General features: G+C 36.3%; 1 protein-coding gene across 1 annotated transcript; it reads left to right on the forward strand.

Moving 5' to 3' along the window:
* Window positions 1-2,516: 2,516 nt before the first annotated feature.
* LOC144441249 (low-density lipoprotein receptor-related protein 4-like) lies at window positions 2,517-25,428 on the forward strand. The gene is made up of 25 exons (XM_078130806.1): window positions 2,517-2,526; window positions 2,853-2,975; window positions 3,323-3,436; window positions 4,720-4,836; window positions 5,543-5,643; window positions 5,963-6,089; window positions 6,500-6,625; window positions 7,150-7,265; window positions 7,572-7,706; window positions 8,578-8,701; window positions 9,244-9,372; window positions 10,009-10,224; window positions 10,684-10,852; window positions 11,362-11,524; window positions 12,097-12,331; window positions 13,092-13,226; window positions 13,663-13,821; window positions 14,063-14,291; window positions 18,277-18,474; window positions 19,362-19,558; window positions 20,194-20,325; window positions 21,473-21,589; window positions 23,885-23,995; window positions 25,056-25,175; window positions 25,373-25,428. Exons 1-25 carry the CDS (start codon window positions 2,517-2,519, stop codon window positions 25,426-25,428), a joined length of 3,459 nt encoding a protein of 1,152 aa, XP_077986932.1.
* Window positions 25,429-25,637: the final 209 nt, after the last annotated feature.

The following is a 25,637-nucleotide window of genomic DNA, read 5'->3' on the forward strand; positions in this document are numbered from 1 at the left end:
TAGTATATTTCGACCGCAAGGGGGCGGGCTTCGATAAACATCTCTCCCATTTTAGAAAAATCATCAAGAAGTAAGGCACTTGATTGTGTCAGACTTGAGTATCACAATATTCAGTCTGCAAGCAGGACCAAGACTCTAGCTTTATATTCTACAGGGTTTGCCCTAGGCCGACCCCATTGCATTTCAGTTGAGAGCTAGAAATAGCCCTACAGTGTACTGCAATTAGGTTTATGTAGAACTTTAGTGTGAAGTGTAGGGTATACATGAACATGAGACAATGTATAAAGCAGTTCATCCCATGTGAGCTCAAGTACTAGTTAGTCCTGAACAAAAGAAGATGATCCTATCCACATTCCCTCTCTGAAAGGGAATGATCCTATATGGCTCCACTAATGCAAGACCTGGGATTGAATTGTTGGTGTTGTAATGTTATGTGTATAAGCTGATATACATGTAAACTCACACTATTCCATAACATCAACTTCCTGTTCTTTTATTTCATCTAAGGAAAAAAAGGTACAAACAGTAGAAATACTTGCCAATTGTTTTTATGTTGTAGAGAACCATCGACGTTGCACACAAACTGAATTCCCGTGTGGTAATGGGGAATGCGTAAAGATAGACTGGAGATGTGATGGTGAGATTGACTGTGATGATAAGACAGATGAAAGTGATTGCCATGGTAAGGTCATATAACATACCACACCCTGATTGGTCTCAGTATACCTGCCAATCATTCACACAATTAGCATAATTATCAATGGAGATTCACCACCACACCCTGATTGGCTTCAGTATACCTGCCAATCATTCACCCAATTAGCATAATTGTCAATGGTGATCACCACCAGTTTTTCATGTTATGTAATCACACTGACATTTCGCAATTTCTCTTTTTGTTGACAAATTTATTTTAATAATTATATTATATAATTACAAAAAATTTTAGATAAAAAAGCAAAATCCCTGACTTTAACAGTCTCTGTTTAGGGCCTCAGTCAGTTTTATTTGTGATGATGGGGTTGGGTTAAGCACAAGTCAGTGGCACTCCAGGATATGATGACCCAAGATTTACAATAATGCCTTCATTTCCTGGAGTAGCAATTCCCCTGTAAATTTTGTTTAAGGATGTTAGCCATTGATAAACAAATAGCAGCAGTGAGGCAAGCGTAGGTTCAATCTGGCAACACATAAAGACACTAGAGTTGAAGTCAGCTGTTCCTACCATATGACCACCACAGTAAACTGAAGACCATTGTAGAACTACTTTCTGGTTGAGTGAAGAACAATTCATAAAGTATATGTTCGGTTGAGTGGCTGTTGTAGTGTAAAAAAAACCTGTCAGTCAATCCCTTTGTTCAATGTATATATTGCAATATGTCAAGTGCGTATGTTATAAATACAAGTGTTAAAATAAAAGAAAATTTCATGTACATCTCTGATAATAACATGATGTATATTATATATTATACATAAACCTAACCAAACACTGGCATTATGGGGGGGGGGGGGGTAAGTACATGCATTAATATAAAATTCAAGACCATTTTAGCAGAATCCTATAGCCCCCCCCCCCCCCATTACACTTGTGTATTCATATCATGAAGTAAATCATTATCTGCCCTCCCTATATGTATAAAGAGTTTTGATTATTTGAAATTCTTGATACACATGTAGTCTTGACGATGTATAGGGAGGTAGAAAGGTAGAAAATTAGTGAATGACTGTGTTAAATTAGCAAGCTCCAATCTAGACTGTTAAGATGTGTTGCATCGTGTCTCTCCGCCCTCGCTGACCTGTTCCAGCTGAAAGTGCTTGTCTGATCTGTGAGGGCACCCCGTCACAGTTTACCTTGCAGATTATAGCTGCAAACATGACTGTTATTTTCAAAGTTTTGATTCTCTTTTAAGATGAAGGACAATACAACTGTACTCATGAGGGATTCACCTGTCTTAGTGGTGGCTGTATTTCTGTTGATCTAACGTGTAATGGAGAACCTAACTGTTTGGATGGTTCTGATGAATGGGGCTGTGGTATGTATATGTTGTTCATTCAATGCATTAAGTATGCAAAAGCTGTGTGTGAATTGTTGTCCTGTGCTGCAGCTCTCTCTAGAATTATTTCACAGGAGGGAATGAAATGTTAAAGGCCAACTTTCAGATTAGGATTAAAATCAAGCTGTCAATACTGAAAAACTTTTAGTAGTCCAGAACAAAAGAATGATCATCCTGTGTTTCCCAACTTGTGGTCTTTTATGTGCAAACAAATATCTCCTGGTTTTATCAGGGTTAAGATAACACTAGTGCAATGACCCAGGATTGAATTAAACAGTGTCCTCGAAGGTTTTCCCAGTCAGTGCACAGTCCATCCCATAGTCTCTCAAACCTAGCAATTTATAACTTCTGCATGCTCCATGTGATTCATTATTACTCAAGTATCCCCAAATATGCACTCTTCTTGTGACTGAGATATGGCTTTGCAAGCTATTCATCGAGTCTGCAGAACATTTCACCCTGATGGGTTTGGGTCAGTTGCAGGAAATCTCTCGTCTCCAGTGGGATTTGAACAAGTGACCACCTGACTGCTAGCTCATTTCAACTTAATCAATTCATCATTGGGAACTGAGATCCCTAATCCTGCAAGCCACTGCCATTCGTTTACAAGAACTTGACCTGAAGAGGGATAGTTAATCGATAGCTCATACAGAATATCCAACAAGAATATAGACTAGTACTAGGAATCTAAAACATGGCTCTGATGATAATTGTTGACTCATATACTGCTCCATGTAGAAGTCGCTAGACAAGGAACTTGAGAGTTATTGTGTTGATTTGATCTTTATACATCTATAGCTGTACATGTAGGTCAGTGTGAAGAAGACAAACTGCATTGTGGAAATGGTCAGTGTATCCCTATAACCTGGCAATGTGATGGACAGGCTGACTGTGAGAATAATCAAGATGAAGAAAACTGTGGTAAGTATTTGTATTTCCCATAATGCACCAGTCAATAATGGTGGCTTTACAAGTTCCTTAATTATATACCACATTTCCCATAGTGCATAAGTCAATGTGGTGGTGTTTTTACAGATTCCTTAAGTGAATACCCCATTTCCCGTAATGCAACATTCATTATGGTGAGTTTACAAGTTCCCTAATTATATACCACATTTCCCATAATGCAGCATTCAGTTGATGGGTTTACAAGTTCCCTAATTGTATACCACATTTCCCATGATGCACCAATCAAGATGGTAGGTTTACAAGTGCCCCACTGAAGAGACTATTAGTACATTTATGTAATGTAATCCTTGTCATGGTAGATGCTGGACGATGTGAAGATGACCAATTTATGTGTGGCAGGATGTGTGTACCAAACTTATGGCTTTGTGACCAAGAAGATGACTGTCCTAATGGTGAAGATGAAATTGGCTGCGGTAAGTGTTACACCAGTGGCAAATCAACGATCATTAATAAACTATTATTGTGACATATTGATAGATGTTATCAATGGATGTTGAATTAATTACATTCATAGAAGGACTAAGGAATTGCATCTCTGATAATAAGTTCTCTTCAAGTGGCACAACATTCAAGTTCATTCAGTATTTACACTATCATGAGTACAAGGTGATTATGTTGGCATGATGAAGGCACCACTATTACCCACTTTTGTAAGTTATCATATGCAACAATAATATTTCTAGTTTGTGTCCATCTTAGTTTTGTGATTTGTGGCCTGACCAATTTCAGTGTACCAGTGGTAGATGTATTTCACAATACTCTCGTTTTTGACAGAGCCTGGTACTTGTTGGCCAGACCCATTTCAGTGTACCAATGATGGATGTATTTCACAATACTCTCGTTTTTGACAGAGCCTGGTACTTGTTGGCCAGACCCATTTCAGTGTACCAATGATGGATGTATTTCACAATACTCTCGTTTTTGACAGAGCCTGGTACTTGTTGGCCAGACCAATTTCAGTGTACCAATGATGGATGTATTTCACAATACTCTTGTTTTTGACAGAGCCTGGTACTTGTTGGCCAGACCCATTTCAGTGTACCAATGATGAATGTATTTCACAATACTCTCGTTTTTGACAGAGCCTGGTACTTGTTGGCCAGACCAATTTCAGTGTACCAATGATGGATGTATTTCACAATACTCTCATTTTTGACAGAGCCTGGTACTTGTTGGCCAGACCAATTTCAGTGTACCAATGATGAATGTATTTCACAATACTCTCGTTTTTGACAGAGCCTGGTACTTGTTGGCCAGACCAATTTCAGTGTACCAATGATGGATGTATTTCACAATACTCTTGTTTTTGACAGAGCCTGGTACTTGTTGGCCAGACCAATTTCAGTGTACCAATGATGGATGTATTTCACAATACTCTCGTTTTTGACAGAGCCTGGTACTTGTTGGCCAGACACATTTCAGTGTACCAATGATGAATGTATTTCACAATACTCTCGTTTTTGACAGAGCCTGGTACTTGTTGGCCAGACCAATTTCAGTGTACCAATGATGGATGTATTTCACAATACTCTCGTTTTTGACAGAGCCTGGTACTTGTTGGCCAGACACATTTCAGTGTACCGATGATGAATGTATTTCACAATACTCTCGTTTTTGACAGAGCCTGTACTTTTTGGCCAGACAATTCCAGTGTGCCAGTAGTAGATGTATTTCACAATACTCTCGTTTTTGACAGAGCCTGGTACTTGTTGGCCAGACCAATTTCAGTGTACCAATGGTAGATGTATTTCACAACACTGGAAATGTGACCAAGACAAAGACTGTATTGATGGTAGTGATGAAGAGGGGTGTGGTAAGTTTCAGTTTTTCTTTACCATTTTCTACCAATTATTTTTCTGCATAATGTTTAGTCTCTGTCATCAAGTGTGGATTCATAAATGTTGCTATCAAACTACCAGAAATACATACTATTCCAACACAGACTATCCCTGTATCTTAATTTTTTAAGACATTTGAGAAGTGATTACTAATGGGTATTATTGACTCATTACTGCTTGGTGGCTGGTGTTGCACCGCTTTTCTGATTTGGAGCCCTACTCCAAAACTGAAAATCCTGTGGTAGTGAAGACATAAACTAAATGTATTAATCCAATAGTCAGTTTGAAATGATAAAAAATGACGTAACACAAGCATTAGAAATATTATATCTGCAATCAATAAGTCCTACAAAGTGGATATCCATGTAGAAGTGGAACCAGAATTAGGTCAAGAGGTCATGGTCAGATAACAAGACTTGTCCTTTATAAAACATGACCTTGTGTCAATATAGTGGCGAGAGTTTCAATATTTGCATATTTCTCTGTAAATACACTATATTCTTTAATATTGGGTTCAAAGGGAAAAAGGGTTGGGCAGTTTATATCTTACAGCTGCAAACTTAGATCATGTTTACCAATCCTGCATTGCGCAAATGATCTCGCAGCTGGCATTGGCAATATGTGATTGTTTTAGAAGGTGTGGACATTTCTTACTTTCCAAGAATGCCTTGCCCATTGTAGAGAATGCCTTGCCCATTGTAGAGAATGCCTTGCCCATTGTAGAGAATGCCTTGCCCATTGTAGAGAATGCATTTTTAACGTCTACTTTACCAACTGTTACTGTAATATTGGATGGATGAAAACAACTTTCTGGGTGCCCTTAGTATAGAGAAATGCAGCAAAGATAACTTTAGCCTCTGATTGTTGCTCTTTTGAAAAAGGTTTCCTTTACAGTTTGGCAATTTAAGGTTTGTCACTCCGTCAATGAACAAGGTTTAGGCCACTAGTGTACACGTAATTCAGAAATTATGGATTAAAAAATGTTGACCACAATTATACCAATCTGATGTTTAAGCATAGATAGTGGAGACAAAATTCCACTGTCTATGGTTTAAGTGAAGTGAACAGAACTCAGTTTTCTCTAAACTTTCCCAATTTCAGTATCGATCTGCAAAACCACAGAGCTTACCTGTGCTACTGGAAATGGGTGTTACCCATCTTCATGGAGGTGTGATGGTGATCATGATTGTGGTGATGGATCAGATGAACGAGATTGTCCAGAAGGCAAGTAGCATTCTAATTGATAAGTAACTATAGTTAAGTAAGAATGCATCCAGTTCAATACAAACTATCAGTTTGTGTTCATTAAACTTTTAACACTCGAACTAGTTTTATTTAGCAAACATAGATGTACTGTACATGTTCTCCCCTGACTTCTTTTTCCTTTAATTATTAGAAGAATGATATTCTTTTTTTTTCTTTACTGTAATGTAAATTTTTTGTGTGATTGGGAGAGACCTTAATATTTGAAATAAAACAACTACAACTTCGTTAATTAACTGGCAATTCTATAAGTAACTAGCTTTTTCATAAGTAACTAAAGGTCTTAGGTGCTTTTGCCAAATACATAGGATCCATAAAATTATATTTTGACAATTCAAATTAAGTCCATTTTAATTTGATTTTGTGTGCTTACAGATGAGAGTGGATACAAATGTTTAACTGACATGTTCCAGTGTCAACCAGGTTTGTGTATACCAAATCAATGGGTTTGTGATGGCGAACGTGACTGTGATGATGGACTGGATGAAGAACAATCTTGCAGTGAGAATTTAATGTTTGTTATTTCGTAACAACTAGACTGATTTCCATCAAATCGATGTGAATATGTGTTTTATACTTTATTAACATGATAAAAGGTATCAAACTGCTGGGATATAATTGATGCACCCTTCAGCTCACCTCTTCCCTGCATCTATGACATTATTATCGATTTTTTACAGTTGACCATTTTGTACAGATCATATGAAGTAGTCTCGTTTACGATAGCCTGACAATGAACGCAAACACAACACAAATTAAGCTTACTCAGATGGTGTACATATATGAGTAAACATTGTCTTGAGAGGCTGTAATTTTGAAAAGTGTCATGGCACAGTCTGTTTCCTTGACTAGTTTGAAAAGTTGACTGCTACCTAAGTAAAAGTATTAACTGGTGATTTTTTTTATGAATCCAAGGGAAAATTAATACACATTTTACAGTAACTATATCAAATTTTCCTTGCCTACTTTAATTGAATGCTTAAATGCTTAGTGTGCTTCAGTGATGACAACATCTTTCATTACAGGTGGAAATTGTCAGTCAGACATGTTTCAATGTGGTGATGGTAAGTGTATATTGAGTAGTTGGGTCTGTGATGGAGATCTTGACTGTACAGACGGCTTGGATGAAAACTGTAGTAAAGTATCTACAAATCTATTGAAGTAGACCAACTGTTTGTATTTGTATTTCTATATTTTACTAACTTGAGAAAGAGGACCAATTTGTACTTAGTTGTATACACACAAATACCCCCAGGGAGAAAGAGGATTAACTTGTACTTTGTTGTGTACAAACAAATACTCCCTACTAGTTGATAGTAGTAACCTACCATCAAAGTAGTTCCAATGTAGTAATGGTCAATGTATGATTAGAAGTCTTGTATGTATTAGTTGGCAGATTAGATGAACATTTCAAATTTGTCTTTTTTATCTGTTTTGTTTATAACAGCTGAGAGCAATACTCTACCAGGCATTTGTTCACCAATGGAATTCCAGTGTGGAAATGGTCAATGTATCAGTGGAAGTCTTGCATGTGATGGATTTGATGATTGTGGAGATAAAAGTGATGAAGACGTACATTGTGGTAAGAACTCTGACAACTATATACAACTATATTGTGTGAATACCCAAGTCACCTCACAACTCTGTGTGTGTGTGTGTGTGTGTGTGTGTGTGTGTGTGTGTGTGTGTAAACAAATTTGTCATGATGTCAATTGGCCCTGCTATCATTGTTGGTATCAGCAAATCAACAGCAGTTGATGTCATAATAAGTGAATACCCCACGAATATCTTTGACTGCGATTGATGTGATCACACTTATGAGTATCAAATGAGCACCTAATTAATATGATGCGGTTAACAAGAATGTCATGATCAAGTCACTAACACAGAGGGTGCACTTCTGTTCCAATACCAACTTTGAGCTGAGCACTCACCAAAATTTGACATGTCAGTTGGCCGTGTTGTCATTGTTGGTATCAACAAAGGTGTCATCAATATCAGTTGATGGAGTAATTTACGCGTGTAAATACCCCTATGTCATAACTGTGTGTGTGTAATTTGACACTTCAATTAGTCCTACTTTCATTTTGTATAAACAAATGTGCCATCAACAATGGATGACATAGTAATTTAAATTATGCGTGCATACCCTAATGTCACAACTCTCTCTCTCTCTCTCTCTCTCTCTCTCTCTCTCTCTCTCTCTCTCTCTCTCTCTCTCTCTCTCTCTCTCTCTCTCTCTCTCTCTCTCTCTCTCTCTCTCTCTCTCTCTCTCTCTCTCTCTCTCTCTCTCTCTCTCTCTCTCTCTCCCCCCCTCTCTCTCTCTCTCTCTCTCTCTCTCTCTCTCTCTCTCTCTCTCTCTCTCTCTCTCTCTCTCTCTCTCTCTCTCTCTCTCTCTCTCTCTCTCTCTCTCTCTGTGTACACACAAATTTGACTTTGTCATACAATTGTAGGTATCAATGAATGTGCTCTCAACAATGGTGGATGCAGTCATCTCTGTGTTGATACTTTCAATCACCTTTTACTGTGACTGTCTGCAGGGATTCCTACTAGCCACAGATAACCACACTTGTCAAGGTAAAAATAACAACTTTAAATTTAAGTAGTCAATATTGTTTCTGTGTGGTGAATCATGGGATTTTTCAAACTCTTCAGAAACAAAGATATGATTATAGGTGTGAAGATCGATAGTTACACCAGTGGCAGTGACCAAGAACCACTAATTTAGATTTCATTTTGTTACCTGTCCCCCCCCCCCCTCCTCTCTCTCTCTCTCTCTCTCTCTCTCTCTCTCTCTCTCTCTCTCTCTCTCTCTCTCTCTCTCTCTCTCTCACTCTCTCTCTCTCTCTCTCTCTCTCTCTCTCTCTCTCTCTCTCTCTCTCTCTCTCTCTCTCTCTCTCTCTCTCTCTCTCTCTCTCTCTCTCTCTCTCTCTCTCTCTCTCTCTCTCTCTCTCTCTCTCTCTCTCTCTCAAACAAATACCAGGATGACATAGCATCCCTGTTCTAGTATACTAGAGCTGAATAGAAATAGTTATGTAGTGATTTAACCAAGCAGGGTAGTTGCCAAATAATATCATTTTAATAACATTATAAATTTTCTTGTTTGTATATACCTATAGATATCAATGAGTGTGAAGCACTGGTCAAACCATGTAGTCATACTTGTATAAATGTATATGGTTCCTTTAAGTGTCTGTGTCATCAAGATTACATACTTGAACCAGATCTAGTGTCCTGTAGGGCCATTGGTAAGTAAATTTGAACCAGATCTAGTGTCCTGTAGGGCCATTGGTAAGTACATTTGAATCAGATCTCGTGTCCTGTCCAGCCATTGGTAAGTAGATTTGACCCAGATCTAGTGTCCTGTAGGGCCTTTGGCCCGGTAAGCAGATCAAGTGTCCCGTAGGGTCATTGATAAGTACATTTGCCAACTGGCTAATGAAATATCTACCAATTTCACCTTGATAATATGAAAACCTGTAAATTTGATAACCTCGTTTACATCCAGACATATTCATTTTCTTCGTTCAGCCAAGGGAAATGTGAGTGACCTAAGGGGCCATGTCACTATGAGTTGTGTGTAATGACAAACCCTTAGGTCAGGAGTATTTCCTGGCTGAATGAAAAAAAAATATTTGGAAATAATATGAAAGTATGCATCTGCAAACAATTTAAGAAAAATTGATGGCTATTTTGAACATTTGACTTGGTTACATTTTGAACAATGTAGAACTATTATAGTGATGTAGATACAGGTTGTTGTGACATTGAAGGACTGGGCTGTATAGTCTGATTTCAATATTTTCTGTTCAAAGACAATAACTTGGCTTGTACATGGTATAATGACTCGTATACCTGTTTTGTTTATATCATTATTATTTCAGGCCCAGAACCCAAACTGATTTTCACTGACAAACATGAAGTGAGAATGATTGGTTTACATCCAACGTCTGAGTATACTGTCATTGTGTCAGGTCAACCACTTCTATCAGTACTGGATTTTGATTGGCTAAACCAGATCATCTATTATGCTAATATTACTGATGAAAGTGTATACCAAGTCTCATTGGCTGACAAGAGAGTAGTGAAGATTCTGCCAGGTGGGTTTATATGTGAAATTGATTAAGATTGTTCATTTTCAAAAACAAAAATCAGAAAATGGAACGACCAACAGGTTTAAAAGGATAACAGTATATATTTTTGTTGCCATGATTTAAATTATTACAACTCTTCACAAATGTCACTTCAGTTGGTTGTTTCCAAAGAGCTGAAAAATGGTCATCTGGATTTGTAATGAGCAGATTTGTTTTTACAAGTTCACTCCTAGCTGTAATAGCAAATCACAGCATTACCCTAAAAGTGAATTAACACTATTCCCATCATATGCACGGAAATTAGCTTGGTCCTTTTTAGTTGACTGTACAATTTCTTTTATCTAAATAGAACTCAAATAACACTTTGTTGGTGAAAGGTGGTACCTTTACTAGGTTTGGACAGCAATCAAGAGAAAGAAAGTGACATTTTAATGACATATTTATTTATAACTATTTTCTGTTCAGATATTGGTACTGTTGAAGGATTATGTTTTGACTGGATTGGAAAGCAGTTGTACCTGACAACAAGTCAACCAAATCAAATAATTGTAGCTTTACTTAATGGAGCTAACAAGGTTCTAATTGAGTCTGATATGTATGAAGTTAAAGCCATTGTCCTTGACCCAAAACACAGGTAATATTACATTGTATGTATCAATGTTGATAACTGATTGCATACATATATCCTACAAAGCTTGTTGATGTAGTGTTTAGTCTTGAGGAGTCGTTTGCTGTAATGAAATTGACCAATTATGGGATTAATAGCAATAAACTTATTACATGTATTTTGCATTCTGATTATTTATGTTGAAACTAATCAGAAGTGTATTGTCCTTACAGTGGGCATTCAGTTCTCTTCCCCGTATGGAAGGCTTTCACTTTACATCTGGTTAAATGTTTGCTGTCCCTCATGGAAGGCACATCTGGTATATTACTGCCCTAGTACTGGCATTTGTGCATTAGAGTTTGTGCAATAATCTGCCAGATATGAAGAAATTAGCTAACTTGTTGATCCAAAGGTACACTCACCTGTACAATAAAATGTAATGTATTATATACCAAGTGAACGTTTATAGGCTGCAAAAGATACATATGTGTACATGGAGTTTTGTTATGATTAAATTCTAAAATGATTGTTTACAGAAACATGTACTGGACTGACTGGGGTAGTGTACCCAAGATAGAAAAATCTGGTATGGATGGAAGTATGCGTGAGATTATTGTCAGGAAAGATTTACAATGGCCTAATGGACTGACTATTGATTTTACCACTGAACGATTATTCTGGATAGACGGCAGATTAAAGGTTGGTATTTCTTCTTGGATATTAAAATTATAAAATACCTGATATCCAACATTATCCTTTCTTGAGAAAACTTCCAGATGATTGGTATTGTTTTCCAAGGTGTCCAAACAGACTTGGATATTTTCAGGTTTTTGGTTGAATGTTACCATGGTTACCTGACCAAACAATTTATATTACAAAACAGCAGCACTAGCTGTAATAGGGTATTACTTTATTGATCAGACAACCAACAATATATTCACTGAAAATTGTTAAAAATATCAATAATTAGTCCTTGTAGGCATGTCAATTAGAGGTTGATTTTGTCTATAAGTAGTATAGTAATAAGTTTATATCAGGATTGATGAAGTAAATATTTAGAAACCTTGGTTGTGATACAGAACTACTTATTACCAGCATTGACAAGTTTTAATATTTATTGTATTGTTCTTGTATGTGCCTGGAGCTCTCCAGAGAACTGGCTTATTGTAAATATTCTATAATATTATCATTATTGTTATTATTGTATGTAGTTTTGTTTATTGCCTTAATGAGTCAGTACCCCTTAACTTTGTTTTCAATTGCCATATTAGGTTTTAGAGTCCTGTGATTTGTTTGGTAATGATCGTCAGATGGTCAGAGAAAAAGGTTTGGGACATCCGTTTAGTGTGACAGTGTTTGAAGACAGAGTGTATTGGAGTGATTGGGATACACAAAGTATTCACAGCACCTTCAAGTTTACTGGTACTGAGCAGACAACAGTTGTGTCATCATGGAAACCTACTGATATTAAAGTGTTCCACCCGTTAAGACAGCCAGATATTGAAGGTAAAAGGAATAGATATTGAATCTGGAAGACTTTTCTTTTTTCTTTTCTAAATAAAGAGATATAAGGATTTTTTGGGATTGTTGTAGGTTAGGCCTAAAAAAATAATTGTTTGGTTCTGGTCGACCCCACCTAGCTTTTCACTGCCAACCCTGAACTTCTTTTTACATATTCGAGAAACAAATAATAAAATCACAAAAATTGTGAATCTCATGAGAAATAATGGATGCAGAAACTGACATCAACTTAAAAAGACAATATATAAAACTGTTCTTCCAATCTGTAATGGCTGTACAGTTGATAGGAAGAAATAAAGAACACAGAGACCATTTGGAAAACAATGGAAAACCTGAACTAGACAATCACACATGAAAAAATATATATTAATAAAATAAAATAAAAAATCTACCTACCCCACCTATTTTAAAATTGAATGTAATTGGAACCACACAATTTTTTTATGCCTTAGTACTATGCTATAAACTGTACTAACACTGTCAAAAAGCAATTGTAAGGTCATACATAGAAGACATGCATTGATTGCAAGGTTTTATGTCAGTATTTTCACCCAAGTAAAAAACTTATAAACTCAGCTTGTGCCACTTTAATAAAAAATAACTTTATTGCACTGTTGCTACAGTACCTGTATTATATGGTACAAATATTACTGAATGTTGAAGGTCCATTTTTATGTATCCCTGAGATGTTTACAGACATGTCTTATTTTCATCACAAAATGTTTATTATCTGCTTCTGTTACAGAGCCTGGGTTATGCTTTGAAAACAATGCGGCTGTGTGCAGTGACTTTTGTCTGCTGTCTCCCATAGCAACGTCAGGTTTTATCTGTGCCTGTCCTGGTGATAAGTATCTAGATATTGATGGTCATCGTTGTATAGGTGAGTTGTATATATGCTGCTGTGTTGTAATGTAACAGTCAAAGCTTGTTATCTGAAGATTTCTAAATCACAACTGAAGTAAATGAACAATTACAGAATTCTTTTAAAACAGGATACATGCATGAAAGAGATGAAATTGGTCAGGTATGTAAATGGAAAACTTGAATGATAAAAGGTTAAAAGTTTTACAATACAAATTGTTTTTGAGGTAGCCAAGTCCCTAGCAGCTAAATCCTATTGAGAGAAAACTTTTTTTTTGAATGTCATTTATAGTTTTTAATAAGTGTCTTTGGTCATGTGTTTGATTGTGGATACTAATGCTATATAAATAAATTATCATTTTTATTATTATTAAGATGCTGTAGACTATACACACAAAGACTCTTGTACATGTAGGTATGATAAAACTTTAAAATGCAAATTTGATTCTTGACAGGTCTGTCTGTTTTGTACACCAATGAGTCATTGTTTTACACAATGGACATGTCTACTGGTGTTGAGGAATTACTAGAAGTAGAAATACCAGTGCATAGAGTTCTCACTCTGGATGTTGACTGGCAGAGAAGACTTCTGTATTGGATTGATGTTCAAACAGGTATGTCAATTTATGTGACTGTACATTCAACTGAAATAAGTATGTCAATTCATGTGAATGCACATTCAACTGAAAAGCATGTAGGTATGTCAATTCATGTGACTCGATCTGCACATTCAACTGAATAACCCAACCTGTCTTCTACAATCTAAGACATTTTATTCTTGAAATACATGCATTATTGCTTGTCCAAACTGGAATTGGAAGAATGACTCTGTATTGCTTACATACATTCTACTAGGTAACTTGGAGGTCAGCTGGTTGAATGGAACACATTTAACTACTTTACTTCACAATGAGTTGGCATTGGGTGAGACTTTGAGAATAGATCAAAGTACAGGAAGTATTTACTGGACTGACATGGGTCACAAGACTATAGAAGTTATCAGTAGTGATGGTAGTGTCAGAAGACTTCTTGTCAAGACATCTCTTGAGATGCCTAGAGGATTGGTCTTGTATCCTGAAGAAGGGTAAGTTATCAATTGTAGTGAATCAAAGCTGATTTTAGGAGCGACCCACTACATGTTTGATGGTACTACACTAGCTGTAACATTAATGCTATACTGTTACAGCTCATAGACTAACATTGTTGTGACAGTACTAGGAGCAGACACCCACTACATGTTTGATGGTACTATACTACACCAGCTGTAACATTTCAGTGCTTAGCAGTACTGTTACAGCTCATAGACTAACATTGCTGTGACAGTACTAGGAGCAGACCCACTACATATTTGATGGTACCACTACACCAGCTGTAACATCTTGGTGCTTAGCAGTACTGTTACTGTTACAGCTCATAGACTAACATTGTTGTGACAGTGTTGTAGGAGCAGACCAGTTACAGTGCTATGGTTACTTTGCTAGCACAGTAACAGCTCTAACAATGGTGCTTCGTATTGCTGTGCCCGAGTCTTGTAACAGGCTAAGAAGACCAGTTGTGTGGCTGTCGTTGCTATATCATTATAGCCTTGTAGCATTGTTGTATTGTAAGAACAGACCAGTTAGTACATATGCTACTATCAGTATATACTGTAAAATTGGTGTTGAGCAACACTGTAACACTAACAGTTCTGGGGGAGATGACCATGCCAGTTGCATGGCTTTATAGTATTTAGTATTTATTGATTACACGTAACAAAACCCTGGGGATTTGTTAAAGGTACAACTAAAATAAAATTGGGAAAAAAAAATCATAATAATAACACTTATAGGCTTTTCAAAAGTAACATTACACATCATAATAAAGACTACAAAACAAAACAAAACAACAACAATAACTATTCAACGAGTTGAAACATAATATTAATGAAAAAATAATAATGAAGGGTATTTAGACATTTCAAATTATATATTATGAGTATTTTGTAGGTGGTGCTCCCTTTTTATATTACTAAGTTTGATATATTTTCCAAGTGCGATAATTAGAGTTTTGTTGCTCATTATTTCTTTAAATTGTTGTTCTTCTGTCAAGTTTCTGTAATTATTAATATGTTTAGCAGCTTCACTAAAGAGGTCATGCCTGAGTAAATTATACAGGGGACACTGTAATATAAAGTGTTTTTCATCTTCTACAAGGGTTGAGTTGCATATTTTACATAATCTGCTTTTAGCTGGTATTTTGTGATGACGACCCTTTTCAATTTCAAGTTTGTGGTCACTTAGTCTGAATTTACAGATTATTGATCGCAATTCTGGGTTATTTAATTTTTCTAGATATGGTTCAAGCTTAAAATCTAATTTAATGAGTTTGTATGTTCTGAGTTTGCAGTTATTATTTCCATTTTCCTCTCTGTTATTTAAGCTGTTTTTCCACTGTGAGATGAAGCTTGCTTGTTGCTGATGTTCAATGTTGATTATTTGCTGTGTTTTTATTTTTTTACTGATTTCATTGACTTGTAATTGATTTATGTCACTATTAGGTAGGTACAAAGTTGTGGATTTGTACCAGGTTGTCTTTTTTTCTTTGTTGAAACTGAAAGCTTCTCGTAATATGTTGTTTTTTGTATTCATTACATGGACGAGATATTTTATCGCTTGTTTTTTCACAAATATATCTAATGGAAATCTTCCAAGTTCCCCATAAATCCCCATTTTAGTGGTTTTCTTTGATACTCCTAGTATAAACCGACAGAAGTTAACATTTACAGTTTCAATTGGTGAATCTTTGCAGCACTCATCACTCCATATGTCACACCCATATACAACTATTGGTCTTATTAGTTTATCAAATATATCTAGCATTAATTGTGGACTTAGATTTCTAAGATTGCCTAATTTTGACTTTAGTGAAAATAATGCTTTGATCCCTTTGTTTTTTAAATTCATCATTGCTTCTTTTGATTTTCCATTTGGAGAAATAATTAGACCTAAGTAGTTGAATTTTTTTACAATGTCTAGTTCTTCTCCCTCAAAGAAAAAAACACTTTTTTGTAACAGTCTGTTGTTTTTATTGAATATCATGATTTTTGTTTTCATAGTGTTAACTTTGAGTTTCCATTTCTGTGTGTACTTTGATAATTTGTCAAGGCAGTGTTGTAACCCTTGCTTCGATTTTGACAGAAGGACAATATCATCAGCGTAAAGTAGGCAACTGATTGCCTTGTTATTGATAGTTGGTGCGTCACAATGACTTGAATCAAAAATTCTTGGTAGGTCACTAATGAAAATATTAAATAGTGTAGGGCTAAGGTTACAGCCTTGTTTGACTCCTACAGATGATTTAAATTCTTGTGTTAAACCATTTTTGGTTTTCACTTTGTAAGTTGCATTTCTGTATATATGTTTAATCATTTTATACATGTTACCAAATATGTTATTAGAAAGCATTTTTTGGAAGAGGCCATCATGTGAGACGCTATCAAATGCCTTTTTCATATCTATGAAACAAGCATAAATTTTGTTGTCCTTTTGTTTTGTTTTTTGTTGTTCATTTTGATATAAATATTTATTGATAACTGTTTTTAAAATAAATAGATTGTCCGTAGTACGACAATTTTTTCTAAAACCAAACTGTTCTGATGGTAGAATGTTTTTGTTTTCTATGTATTCGGTTAGCCTGTTATTCAATATACTTGTGAATAATTTGCCAAGGCAACTAGATATAGCAATTCCTCGGTAGTTAGATGGAATTGATTTGGGTCCTGATTTGTGGATCGGAACAATAATGCTGGCATTCCACGATTTTGGAAATACGTTAGATTTATATACAATATTAAATAATTTATGGATTGGTTTTATTAACTGAAATTGTCCATATTTTATCATTTCATTGCAAATTTTGTCTTCTGCTGTAGCTTTATTGTTTTTTAAGTTTTTAACAGCTTGTTTTATTTCATTGGTTGATATTGGTTTATCAAGATCATGTTTTAATGTTGGGTTTAATCTTTGTTCTAAATCTATTACATCAGAATTATTATTTGTAAGGGGTTCAGAATTATTTAGATTTAGTAATTTTTTGAAGTAGTTGTACCACTCACAGGGTTCTATAAGATCACTACTTGTTTTATTGAAAGAGTCATCGTTCAAGTTGTTTAATTTTTTCCAAAATGCTGATGTGTCCCCTGTGTGGTTTTCAATCTCAGTTAGTTGTTTTATCTTAAATTCTTTTTTCTTTGTTTGGATTGTTTTTTTTAGTAATTTTTTTATTTTGAAGAACATTTCTCTAATCATTGGATTATTTGGTTCATTTTGGATTAATTTAGCTTGTTTTTTAAATTCCCGTCTTATGAGCCAGCATTCACCATCAAACCATTTTTTTTTTTTTTTTTTGGCTTTTTAGTGTGTTTATTTAATTTGGGTGAGAATCTTCTGAGGCTATTCTCACAGACTTTGTTGATAAGGTTTTCAAATTCATTTTGTGCTGAGTCAGCATCGTCAAACTTTGTATTAAGAAATGTTTGTATATGCTGGGTGTGTGTCTTAAATTGAAGACATTCTTTAAAGTTTGTTTCAGCATGTTCATCCCAGATGTATTTTGATGGGAGAGGAGAAAGTTGATATTTGTTTGTTTTATGCTGGATTGCACTTGGTGAATTTTTTAGTCTTATTGACATCGATATAGAACAATGGTCTGAGATATGTGTTAAATTTTGAACTTTGAAATATTGAACTAATTCATACATTGGTTTGCAAACAATACCAAAATCAATTGTACTACAGCCTCTGGGTGAGAAATATGTATAGTTACCCGTGGAATCACCAATAGTACGGCCATTTAAAATTAGAAGATTACAGTCAATGCACATTTGAATAAGTTTTCTTCCTGATTTGTTGACGCAGTTGTTTCTATTAGAGTCCATGCTATTTCTTACAGTAAAGTTATCTTCTGTGTATAGTTACTACTGTATGTTGTAACATCAATGTTCAGCAGTGCTGTTATAACACTGTTGTGTTGTAGGAATTCAGATCAGCTGTCTTGATAGAATAATTGTAAATGACTTTAAATCTTAACAGGTTGATGTTTTGGACAGACTGGGGTGTAACATCAAAGATAGAACGTGCAGCCATGGATGGAAGTGACAGACAAGCCATTATAGACACCAATGTAGGCTGGCCCAATCACATCACTGTTGATAAAGAGTTACAACGTATTGTTTGGACTGATGCCAGACATAACAGTCTTGAAATGGCTGACTTTGATGGTAAACAAAGGTACACAAGGAATGGGTTTTTGAAATGGCGGTGGGTGGGGGGGGGGGGGGGGGTGGCGATGGGGGGGGTGGTGGTAAAAGTACATCACAGTAGAGTGGATCAGCCAATGACAAAGCTGTATTCGTATATCATGGTATTCAAATCAACTGATATCTTGACAATTAAATAAAGATAAAGGTAATAAGCAATTAGGAGTCATGAATATTCAGTGTGCATCTAATACATATGTATATACTTGCCATTGAAGTCCCATGATGCAATAGTGGACTCGTGTGAGAACAATATATAGAGTTTATTTCGGTGTTTCTTGGCAATCATGCAAATTTTATGAGATGTAAAATCATGAAATGACTTTCCAGAAACCAAGTTTATGAAAATACATCAATATCCTGGAGTGGTGTTCCCCTTTAAAGTGGCCATATGGATGAGAATTTGGTGTTTATTTTGGATTTTTATTTGATAAACAGCTTCACTATGTTTTTGTACTTGAAAAAATAATGTGAAATAACATATACCAAGTCCATGTTCACATCTCAATAAACAGCAAAACATTAAACAATGTGTAAAATGTTCGTTATTGTACGTACAATAACAAACTTTTTGCATCTTTTTGCAATGTATTGAGTTATGAACATAGATTTGGTATATGTTATTTTACATTATTTTTTCAAGTAGAAGAACATAGTGAAGCTGTTTTATCAAATAAAAATCCAAAATAAATACCAAATTCTCATCCATATGGCCACTTTAATAAGAGGATTATTACTATTTTTAGTGTGTTCTTTGTATGAGGAGAAAGAGGAAAATTATGAATGTACTTTGTTGTACTGTCAGTAATTGGTAAGGTATGATTTTTAAAATGAAATTTTTTTATTTCTATTTGATAGATATCGTCTAATAGATGGCCTAACCAACCCATATGGTATAGCTATGTATGAGGACATATTAATTTGGACTGACAGTCATAGAAAACAGTTGTACAGTCTACATGAACATCAGTTCTTTGGACACCTAGACAATATAATGACAGTCAACGTTTCTGGTACATATGATGTGAGGGTCTTCATGGAACCAACTGTTAAAGGTAATACCTGCTGTAATAATAATAATGTTGGGTTCTTATATAGTGCTTTCCCACTCCATGCTCAAAGCGCTTTACAATTATTACTCCTGGCTCGGATCAGAATGGCACAACAGCCCTTTAGTCTTCCTCAACTCCCCGGGGAGCATACAATCCATTGCAGCCGTTTAAGCGCATAGGATTAAAGCCTTCACATTGCAACCTACATCCTACCAGTTCCCCAATTATACAGCTGGGTTGACTGAGGCACAGTCATGGTTCAAATCTTGCCCAAGGACTTTAGCCACTCAGAAACAAACAGCAGGCAGCAACGGGGCTCGAACCTGCAACCTGTAGATTCCAAGCTGGTCACGCTAACCATTCACCCATCATGACTCCACTGTACTGTATGGTAACTTTATCAAATTATGAAGATGAAGTACTGCAACATATTGACAAATTACATAGTTTTGTGTTGTAACGAAGTCTAGTAGGGTAAGATCGAAAGAGTGTCACAATTGTTCAGCACAAACGTACTATTTATAATCAAAACATGTATCATGTAAATAAAATGTTGATTATTATACAAGATTAGTCAGATAATATTATCAGCAATTTTAATGCATGAAATATAAAAAAACAACATATTTTTACTTCAGAAACAAGTGTCTGCAGTGAAGTTGAAAAAAGCAACTTTGAAGAATGCTATGGTGGATTATGTTTGCCTACCCCTACTGGACCTATATGTGGTTGTCCAACTGGATTTCTCTATCAAAACGACCGATGTATTGGTCAGTACTAACCCTTCTTATTGTAACATGATGATAACATTTCAAAGTATTGTTAGTATTTGAATGACTATGCATTGAAATGAAACACTAGTCTTCCTTTGATTTTTTCACTTGACGCCTTAAAGGCCAAGATTTCAATCCCAGGTTCTTATCTTTTTTTTTTACTTTATAAGTAGAGCAGTAAGGATTTGATAGGATTAATATTCTTTTTGACATCGGCCAACTTTTTCAGTAACTCTGTCAGATAACTGTTTTGTCCAAAATGTTAACCCCAAAATGAATTTTGTTTTTAAAGACCAACTACTTAAATACACCGTGGAGGTTACAAAATGATGTACTACCCTAAATATCTCAAAATGTAGCTTTTTGTAAAGAATGTAAAGTTAATGTTTTTGAAGTCGGGTGACAATTTTGGCATTATAGTAAATTTTAGAAGTCATTTTTGTTTCAATGAGAGGGCACCCAGAATTATTCACTCCACTTTTAAAGAAGAGATCTCAACACTGAGAAATGTAAAAGTGAGATATGGTGTTCAGGTGGGTTTATTTACTAGGTAAGGCCAAAAAAATATATATATCTGGTTCTGGTCAGCGTGCACGTGCCCTGAATATCCTCACATCGATCCTTTTTTTTCCGATAATTTTTGCTTTCCCGTTCCTTATTTATTCCTGATATCAGGAGAACAAGCAGCTGCAATCTACCCTACATGCCAAGACTGCTTAAATACAAAGCCTAAACTGCTTCGAAGAAAAAGGAAGTTTTTGCAAGAGATGAATATGATAGAACAGAGTATGTAAAGTGTCAAAAAATGTGTATTTACTTATTTGCAAAAAAAAAAAAAAAAATTGGGGAAAAAAAAATACTCACGTCATCACACCACTTAGGAAAGATTACCCTGACCAGAACCAGATATTTTTTTTTTTTTTTGGGGGGGGGGGGGGGGGGCTAAAAGTTATTTTGCAATGTAAGATCTATAATTGCTCAGTTTGAGTTTGCCGTATTCCCGATTGTAGACATACCCTATACCCATGATATTCTGTCAGGACATACACACTGTAATTACTTAGTCACATTTTACACTGTTCCAAAATTTTAGGAATGAATGTACACTAAATCATAGTTTTATCCTGTACACCTTTTTTTACAGAATCTAAAACTTGTTCTGATGGAGAACTCCATTGTACTGACGGACGCTGCATTCCACAGAGATGGAAATGTGACGGAATGAATGACTGCCATGATGGAAAAGATGAAGTGGAATGTGGTATGACATGCTGTGAACTTGGGGGGGGGGGGGGGAGAGAGGGGGAGGGGGAAACATGATGTAAATGTTTAGTTTCTGCTCAGAAATTTAGGCATTCTAGATAATAGAACAGTAAATATTCCAAGAACTCAAAGTTCAGGTCATTTTCAGTTTTGCTCAGCGACAATCATTATAATTGATACTTCTCAGAGTGTTGCATTCATTCCAGTAATATTATGCAGTGTGTACATGTCTGTTATCCAAACCAGAGTGTAGGCATATGTATGTTAGTGTAGTATATCTCTAAACTTTTAACATTAAGAGTGTCTGCCCTGTGATCTGTTGTTCACTAGTTGTAAGAGTGTCTGCCCTGTGATCTGTTGTGCACTATCTGTAAGAGTGTCTGCCCTGTGATCTGTTGTTCACTAGTTGTAAGAATGTCTGCCCTGTGATCTGTTGTGTTCACTAGTTGTAAGAATGTCTGCCCTGTGATCTGTTGTTCACTAGTTGTAAGAGTGTCTGCCCTGTGATCTGTTGTTCACTAGCTGTAAGAGTGTCTGCCCTGTGATCTGCTGTGTGCACTAGCTGTATGTGTGTCTGCCCTGTGATCTGTTGTTCACTAGTTGTAAGAATGTCTGCCCCGTGATCTGTTGTGTTCACTAGTTGTAAGAATGTCTGCCCTGTGATCTGTTGTTCACTAGTTGTAAGAGTGTCTGCCCTGTGATCTGTTGTTCACTAGCTGTAAGAGTGTCTGCCCTGTGATCTGCTGTGTGCACTAGCTGTATGTGTGTCTGCCCTGTGATCTGTTGTGTGCACTAGCTGTATGTGTGTCTGCCCTGTGATCTGTTGTTCACTGGCTGTAAGAGTGTCTGCCCTGTGATCTGTTGTTCACTTAGTTGTATGAGTGTCTGCCCTGTGATCTGTTGAGCACTAGTTGTATGAGTGTCTGCCCTGTGATCTGTTGTTCACTAGCTGTAAGAGTGTCTGCCCTGTGATCTGCTGTGTGCACTAGTTGTAAGAGTGTCTGCCCTGTGATCTGTTGTTCACTAGTTGTAAGAGTGTCTGTCCTGTGATCTGTTGTGCACTAGTTGTAAGAGTGTCTGCCCTGTGATCTGTTGTTCACTAGTTGTAAGAGTGTCTGCCCTGTGATCTGTTGTGTGCACTAGCTGTATGTGTGTCTGCCCTGTGATCTGTTGTTCACTGGCTGTAAGAGTGTCTGCCCTGTGATCTGTTGTTCACTTAGTTGTATGAGTGTCTGCCCTGTGATCTGTTGTTCACTAGTTGTAAGAGTGTCTGTCCTGTGATCTGTTGTTCACTAGTTGTAAGAGTGTCTGCCCTGTGATCTGTTGTGCACTATCTGTAACTAGGATGTTATTTTAACCATTAAGAGTGTCTAGTACCCTGTGAAGTTGTTAAAATACCAATAATTAGACACTGTACATGTCAAGTAGAGGTCAATTTTATCTATAAGTAGTAATAGTAGTAGGTTCCGAAAATCATAAAATATATTCAGGGATGTGGATCCAAAAATCAATTTGATTGGATATATTGCTACAAACTATGTGTATAACTGCAGTCACACAAATACATACACTATATCCACAAGGGACTCAATGCTGATCAGAGTGTATAGCCACACAAATACATCTATCCACAGGGGACTCGATACTAATCAGAGTGTATAGCCACACAAATACATCTATCCACAGGGGACTCGATACTAATCAGAGTGTATAGCCACACAAATACATCTATCCACAGGGGACTCGATACTAATCAGAGTGTATAGCCACACATTATATATCCACAGGGGACTCGATACTAATCAGAGTGTATAGCCACACATTATATATCCACAGGGGACTCGATACTAATCAGAGTGTATAGCCACACATTATATATCCACAGGGGACTCGATACTAATCAGAGTGTATAGCCACACATTATATATCCACAGGGGACTCGATACTAATCAGAGTGTATAGCCACACAAATACATCTATCCACAGGGGACTCAATACTAATCAGAGTGTATGATATTATTACAAATATTTATTACAATAGTCATTACATCTAACAAAAGTTTCACAACCAGTGCATCTGTAAGTTTAGAAATCCATAGAAGGCACATGATAGACTTTACCTGTGACATGATGACCTCTATACCTGTCTGCACTTTGTTGCACTTCAGTGAAATTTTAAGTCATGTCACCATAAATTTAAGTTGTCACCCAAAAAGCTTGGCGTGAAATTGCAACGGTGACCTCATTTTGTCAACCGGAAGTTTGGTAATTTGATGTCATATTGTTTTAACAGGTGGTAGCTGTTCTGCTAATACTTTCCTCTGTGGTAACAACAAGTGTATTGCAATGAACTGGGTTTGTGACCAAGACAACGATTGTGGTGATGGCACAGATGAAGCAGATTGTAAGTGTCAGATAAAATAATATCATAACTATAGGCAAAGCCCATAAGCTCACACAGGGTAGATTCATTTGTGACCGGCTGTCTGGGCCAGGGTTGATACACTTGATTTGGGTCATTTTCCAGGGGTATTGACCATCAAAATTTATTTTATTGAATGACATCTAATTCTCTGACATGGACGAGAAGTAAAGAAAGTCAACACTCTATGCAGTTGTTGGTTTCGAAAACCATCATAGCCATTAGATTAATATTGTTCATTTTCAATCAGCCATATCTGTAATCATAGACCCTCCACCAACGTATGTTGGTCTTTGGACAAATGTTTTGTTGACATGTTGCCGAACATCATGATTTCTCAATTCAGCTCGATGATTTAGGAATGTTACTGTACCAACAAAGATAGGAAAGTAGTTATTCTTGTAGAACATGTAAAAAAAACAATTATCGACAATATAAATGTCAAAACCCCACTTCCACAATTAACCCGGAAATTAAACTGCGCTATGTCATCATTGGTCCGTATCGCGTACCACCATGCATAAAACTTCCAAATGGAGTGTAACAATTTCTCCTTGAGGTACAGTGATGCCTCGATACTCGTTACAATGTTACGATAATCGTGCCAACAGGCCTACTGTTACAATATTGCAATGCATGGTGATGTTATGTCGCCTATGCTATATGATGATATGGTAGCGTGTGGAGAATGTACGTAGTATATGGAAGGCGCATGTGTAGTCACTGCACGCCACAATGCATCCCTGTGAAAACCACCAATTTTTTTCGCATAGTATATATGATGCACATGCGTACTAGTCATGGAGCCGCTACTCGGCATCTTTGCAGCCGCTGCACGAGCTATTACAGCTATGCTTTCTCAGATATAATTTATGAAAGATTGGGAAAAATGTTAGACTAGTGATTTTTGACATTTTGACTCGTACATTGAGTAAATGTCCCCTTAACCAATAACACAGAGTGATGTGTGTGTTGTTGGCCTGGTGTGTCAGCATGTTGTACAACGATAAGGTATTTTTTTCAACTTTTCTTGTGTCTATAGGTAAATTGCTGACATGTTCCCCCAGTGAATTCAAGTGTAATAGTGGACATTGTATCCAGAGATCTTGGAAGTGTGATGGTGAAGAGGACTGTATTGATAGATCTGATGAAACTGATTGTGGTAAGTCATATATCTGGTTAAAACCAGATGAAACCGGTCTTTACCAGCCAAAGGTATATATCTGATGAAACTGATTGTGGTAAGTCATACAAATGTATATCTGAACAGCTCTGGTTAAAACCAGATGAAACCAGTCTTTACCAGCCAAAGGTATGAAACTGATTGTGGTTTAAAGTCATATGTCTGGTTAAAACCAGATGAGACCAGTCTTTACCAGCCAAAGGTAGATCTGATGAAAATGACTGTTGGATAGGTTATGTGTCTCAACAGATCTGGTTAAAACATGACTGTCTTTTCTACTTCCAAAATACCATGTACAAATGAATCTTTTCCAGTCAGAGCTAGACACTAGAAACAGTTCCTTTCAAGTTACAGTCTATTCATATTATAACCAGAACTGTAAACCAGACACTGTACTTTATTCTACTGAAGACATTTTATCTTATTGAAGGGTTTAGACTA

Source organism: Glandiceps talaboti, chromosome 10 (assembly GCF_964340395.1).
Source record: "Glandiceps talaboti chromosome 10, keGlaTala1.1, whole genome shotgun sequence".
Lineage (NCBI taxonomy): Eukaryota > Metazoa > Hemichordata > Enteropneusta > Spengelidae > Glandiceps > Glandiceps talaboti.